General features: G+C 49.6%; 2 protein-coding genes across 2 annotated transcripts; both read right to left on the bottom strand.

The window, feature by feature from the left end:
* Window positions 1-280: 280 nt before the first annotated feature.
* On the bottom strand, window positions 281-3,072 carry COCMIDRAFT_10299 (glycoside hydrolase family 92 protein; the record flags this gene model as incomplete). The annotated part of the gene is made up of 3 exons (XM_007695665.1): window positions 281-1,609; window positions 1,657-2,669; window positions 2,718-3,072. 3 exons carry the CDS (start codon window positions 3,070-3,072, stop codon window positions 281-283), a joined length of 2,697 nt encoding a protein of 898 aa, XP_007693855.1.
* Window positions 3,073-3,959: 887 nt separating this feature from the next.
* Window positions 3,960-5,698, bottom strand: COCMIDRAFT_111023 (uncharacterized protein; the record flags this gene model as incomplete). Its single annotated transcript, XM_007695664.1, has 4 exons — window positions 3,960-5,071; window positions 5,127-5,323; window positions 5,374-5,378; window positions 5,456-5,698. The coding sequence occupies 4 exons, from the start codon at window positions 5,696-5,698 to the stop codon at window positions 3,960-3,962; spliced, it is 1,557 nt and encodes a 518-aa protein (XP_007693854.1).
* Between the last annotated feature and the right edge of the window lie 425 nt (window positions 5,699-6,123).

Genomic DNA, 6,123 nt, shown 5'->3' with positions numbered 1-6,123 from the left:
GGGGTATAACGGCCTTAGAGTAGCTCCTCGATAGGACCTTGGGTAGCTCACAGAATCCGGGTAAGGTCTCTAGTAGTTAGCACCACGGTTCCTGTTATCTCACCCGCGCTCTGATCCTGCCGGGCCACCTGTCCCGGCGACGCTCATATACATAAGCGAGCATGTTTTTCTAATCTATACGCAGATGTAAGCCCTCTACTACATAGTTACTAGCTCTCCACAAAATACGACTCTATTGCATCTAGCATGTTACACTAGGAACTAGAGACAGTAGTTATAATTACGGCCATGCCGACAAGGACCAAGGTCGCTCACCAACGTCCCATCTCGCGGGCTCTTCACCCATGTGAAATACGAGTTCGCCTCCCCGCGCAATCTCTTCATGCTTCAGCCAAGCTCGGTCAAGCTGTTGTCCATTCCAGGTGACCCTTTGCGGGTAGTAACTTGTGCCCGACATATTGCACGCCAACACGGTCAGGAAAGTATCTACTGACGTTTCGCTGAAGAGCGAGATATTCAGCGACGAGAAGTGAGGGGCAGAAAGGAGGTAAAGCGGTTGGCCAGGCACAGGGTACAGCCCCACAAGATTGAAGATTAGCCAGCTAGGTAGCGCGCCGCCGTCAATATTCCCCGGGTACCCATTGCGCGCATCGCTGTAGAAGGCGTCAACCGTGGCTCGCGTCTGATTGACTGTTTTCCAGTGCATTCCGGGGACGTAGTTGTAAAGGAATGACGTTGCGAATGACGGTTCGTTGCCAGGATTGAAGAGGGCAGATCCAGCATCGTTGTTCGCGCCAACTGATGTGCCGAAACCGGGGACAAAACTGGCGTCTAGTCGACGAACGAAAGCTTCGTCGCCACCCATTAAATTGATGACTTTGGCCATGTCGTGTGGGGCGACACTGAATGCAGTCTCCCAAACCTTGGCCTCGTATATGTCTGCATCCCATCCGCAAGTTCCGCAACTCAACGGGTCATAGGCAGTGAGGTTCCACGTACCGTCCGCATTTCTAGCCCCTGGAAAGCCTGTGAATGTGCCGATGCCGTCAAGGGTCGTGTTTGCCGTTGGATTCCATTGGTTCTGCCACCAGCTCGCTCGATCGCGCATTCGATTGACCTCTTCTTGAGGTTTATCAAGTCCTTGCGCTATACTGTAGATCGCGAAATCATTCTGCGGGTACTCGACGCCACGAGAGATGCTGCGTGTGTGATTGCGCGTGATAAATTTGAGGGAGAGATAGTCATCTAATGCTCCTCTTCCTTCCTTGGTGGCCCCGTCAAATGCTACCGGATCGACATTGCGCTCAGGCATGACATTTGCGTCTTTCATCACCGCTCTGTAAGCTTCCTGCCAATCAATTGCATTGTCGAGCTCTCCGAGGCCTGTCTCGCCTTTTAATGTGCGAACGTTTTTTACAAAAGCATCGGCTAAGACGATGTCTGCGTGTGTGCCACCTTGAACACGGCCATTCCAGTTTGCTGCACGGCCAGCGGGTAGGTAGCCCTCTTCGGTGAAAATTGAGATAAGTCCAGATAGAATACGAGAATATGGTTTTGTGAAAAGAAGGTGATAAAGTGGTAACAGAGTCCGGTACGTATCCCACAGTGTCTATAGCAGTTAGTTTTCACGTTGTTGTCTGCGAGCGGTGGACTTACATAGTGGTCGTCGTAATATGGCTTTGACTCATTTGACTCCCACATAGGATTCTCACCCGTTTTGTCAGTTGGCATCAGGCATGTCTGATACAGGGCCGAATACAGCATCCGCTTCAGTGTCGCATTGTTGCTTGTCGTGTCGCCATTGTTTCCAATTCGTATCTTGCTTAGCACCCTAGCTTCCCATTCTTGCCTCGCTTGCTCTACTACATCCTCCAAAGACTTTGTATTAGGAAGCTCGTTTTCCACGTGCGAGCATGCCTGTGCAGCACTAATGTAAGAGATGCCCAATCTGGCTTCAAGCGTAAGGGTACCGTTCACTTGCGCCTCTGTTGGCGACCAGCTGAATAAAGCACCAAGGCCCATTCCGCTCCCAGCGTGGGACTGTACATCAGGATATCCCCTAGGGACAGGTCGAGTTGTCGGTGGCGAGAAAGGGTTGTATTGCCAACTGAACGTACCAGCGCCAGAGGCGATACCCGAGTGCTCTCCTTGTACATAGTCTGATGTTGGGGTTAGTATGGAGTTTGCAGGGACACTGAAGTTCCCGCAAAAGTGGATCGTGTGAGAATCCGGCTGTGGCCAGCCGCCAGTGTAAGATGCAAACCCATGGTATGACGGCAACGCGCTAGAAAAAGACGGAACATGCAACTCCCCGCGCAGAAATTTTTGAGAGTAGGCCATCGATGAGTAGGCTGGAAGTACATGCGTGAGGTCTACCAGTACGTGCGCATCATGTCCATTGGTTGCGCCAGCCTTTACCGTCATTGATTCACCACTCAAGGTGGATGAACGGTTCGAAGGCGCTCCAAGCTGAGGGAACGTGTATCGCATGAATGCTGTGTGATTGCCTGAAGTGATCTCGATCTTGACACCATTTTGCAGAGTCGTAGTGAATAAACCTACAGTTGCAGATTCCGAGTCAAGACTACGATTTTGAGCATATGTCATATTGTCAGCGAGGTTCACGGATGCTAGATTGCCAAGGAGAGGCATCTGCGATATCAAGCCGTCTATATCCTTTCAGTACTGATAGCTGATTGCGGGAATAGGGAACTGACATGTTGGCGCTCCTCCAGATCCGCTTACGTGGGTCATGCTCACAGCGGTCACGTTGCCCAAAGGCGTGTATCCAGCATTGGCATCCACTGCACTGCCATTTGGAAGTCCGATATAGCTCGTGTCAATTCCAGGCTTCGCCATCGCCCACGGTAGACTCGCGCCAGGAAACGAGTTTCCGCCTGCGATCGCGGAACCTGGGCGTGGGCCGACAGTACCGATCAAAGGATCTACGAACGACCACAACGGCTCCTGAGAAATATTCTCTCCTGAAGCCGCTGAAACAAGGCATCTGGATCCAATGCTCGTCCCTAGAAGGAGGAGGCGCGATAGAAAATATTGCCGCCGACTAGCCATTTTAGATCGTATTGTCGCACAAACTGTGGTTGGGCTTGCGTTAGGCAAGGGCAGCAGCTGGCGATTGCGACTTATCTGTACTCACCTCACAATGTACGCTAAATACGATTCTCCGTTGCCGGCTCTTCGCGGCGCGACAGCGAGGTCACTATATATGTGCTCGCGAATGAGGATCCAGAGCTAATTCAGAAGACAAAGCACTCCCGATAGTCATCCTCTGCCGGGACTTCCATCGCCCGGCCCTTTGTGCTCCGCGATCTTACTACTCCGCAATGGTAGGGTGACGTCGGGAACGTGGAGAAGGACCGATTCCATTGGGGTTGGTCTCGCTACAGTGCAATCGTAGCGGTTCCAATTTCACCGAGCTTAGAATGTACCTAATCACTTATTGCCTACTGCTATGAAATCAATTTTCTATCTCCTAGAATAATTTCCCTTGATCATTCCATGGGTGTACGCAAGGTATTGCTGGTGATATGATAATTGCTTCAACGGTGGTTCAGGAAAAGCAGGGTAGTCTTGTACTTGGGACTATCATCGGGAGAACGGTAACGACGGCCGATGCACTTCGAATGGCAGTAACATCGGAGTAAGACTTTCTTACCACGTACGATGTGTCGCTAATACAGGGTTAGATATGCGATAATCTCTAGGTCAAGATCTTCATCAAGTTTCTTTTTTACAATAGCGAGTAAGCTTCGAAGTTAAACACATTCTCTCTCTAAATCAATGCATCAAGGATATGTGCATGATGCTTCTAGTCCTGCTCTCCCCTAATCTATTCAAAAGATAACACTGCATCAATGTCGGTGTAACTACATGTTGCCAAGCGCTGGCATGAGGTTATTTCGGACGACGAGTACATATTTCTAGCAGATGAAAGATCTTCATTGGATAGACAAAGCCCCCATAGTTATTGATGGGCAGATCTTGTCATACTTCTCTGCCTTAGCGAAACTAAGTCGCGGTTGATTGTCAACCGCAATTTCAGCCCATGTCTCAGCCAATGGGTTGAATCGTGGCCAGTGCAAGTTATCAATCAGACCATTCTGAGGGTCAGCAGAGAATGCGGCTACTGCTCTCTGGAAAAGTTTCACGGTCTCTTTCTGAGGTCTGGTCTCAGGAAGTCCACTGGTCTCCTCTGAGCCTCCGAGTATCATGTGCAACTCAGAACCATGGTAAGCACCGCTTGTTGGGTAGAGACGGGTGTTATCCCAGTCGCCATAGTAGCGGTAAACAAAGGTTGAAATGCTCTCATTGAAGAGCTTATTGGCCTCGTAGGATACAGGACAGACAAAAGATTCTAGTAAGAATTGAGAGGCCTGTGCCTCTGTGATGTTACGCCCAGCCGCAAATGCCGGAATCACGTAGTATCCTTGCTCGTTGTTATTATGACCGAGGAAATAGGGTAGCCGGGCAAAGTTACCGGCTTTTGCGAGTGCCTGATAATTGCTGAAAACGAGTTTCTCGTCGACGATGGGGTAGAAAGGTGGAGTAGACCGCACTGGGCTTCCTCCTGAACTGACTGGGATCTTTGCTGCAGCAGAGGAAATCGTTTCCCATGGTAACCCACGCATGCAAGAAAGAGTATCGCTTGAGAAACCGCAACCGACTGCAGTGGTGAGGTTGTTCCAGTTGTCTCTCTGCTTTTGGACATTGTTCAAAGGGAAACTGAACACGGTTCCAGAAGTGGACATAAGGCCGTGGACAATGGGATTTTGCTCGTACGCATATGACCACCAATCCACTGAAACACCGCCTGATGATTGTCCAGAAATAACCATGTGATCTGGGTTTCCTCCGAATGATCTAATGTTCTCTTGAAGCCATTCGACTGCAATTCGCTGATCCCGCAACCCAAGATTGGTATCAGCACCTGGTGCACCAGGGAAACCGAAAACGTTTAAACGATAGTTGACTGAAACTACAATGATATCCTCTGCGTTGGCAAGATGCTGACCGTTGGCGAAGGGTGTATTTGACCCACCTCCAGCAAAACCTACTCAAAGTTAACGAAAAACAATCAGATGTCATTGCGAAGACTGAAAACTCACGTCCTCCGTGGAACAGGATCCAAACTGGTTTATCCGAATCCATAGACTTCGTTGATGGCTTTGCCCAAATGTTTAATTTTAGGCAATCCTCGCTCCGCTGTGTGCCAGCGGCACTGGTGAAATAGTTCAGTATTCGAAGGGCCTGTGTAGTGAAACTTGGAAACTTGGGCTGGGTCGCAGCTTGTTGCGGGCAGTCACTATGAATGGTTAGACAAGGTTTTGCATTTTTGCATTGATCACTGCTTACGATCCCTGTGCAGAGAATTATTCGTAAAAATTCATTAGAACCTTTTCATAGAAGTAGAATTTCTTATTGCGCAGGTACTTACATAGTTCGCGGCTATGTAAGTATCTCTTAAATTATATTTCTTGGGTGCAGCAAACCGTAGGTCTCCTAGCGGCGCCTGGGCGTAGGGAATCCCCAAATACTCCCAGACATCTTTAGCTATCGGTGCACGGTGGCCGGTGATAGCCCCATTCTGTGTTTGAACAGTCTCATAGGATTGGGCCGATGTGTTCTTTGTCAGTGCGAATGCACAAGGGCACAAAGCAGCGATGAAAAGGGCTCGCATCTTGTAAACTGTGAGGCTGTCGCTAGAAAGTAGAGCAACGATGTAAAATATTGCGAATGCGTGGCCTGCCTTACTTATATGCGAACAACCCCTGTGTTATTCGCGCCACAGCGGCAAAAGGTCCAGTTTTGGAAACGGAGGTATACAGAATTGGCGTGCAGGGGTTAAATTTCCATCCGCGGTCCCAGATACAGTAACCGTGCGCGTGACGAGCCACTTCGCGTGACGAGCCACCCCACCATCCCAACATTGCGCGTCGTCCCATCTTCAACGCGGCATAACTCAACCACCATGGATCCAATTCAAGAAGCGATTGAATATATTGAATCGCGTGAGGCTGGAGATAAATTCTCGTACCGCCAAGTTGCAAAAATATTCAGAGTTAATCGAACAACGCTATCGCGGCGGCACAAGGGTTTGCAGGT

The sequence above is a fragment of the Bipolaris oryzae genome, assembly GCF_000523455.1.
Source record: "Bipolaris oryzae ATCC 44560 unplaced genomic scaffold scaffold_382, whole genome shotgun sequence".
Lineage (NCBI taxonomy): Eukaryota > Fungi > Ascomycota > Dothideomycetes > Pleosporales > Pleosporaceae > Bipolaris > Bipolaris oryzae.
Note: the sequence above shows the minus strand (reverse complement) of the source record. Positions and strands in the feature narration are given on the sequence as shown.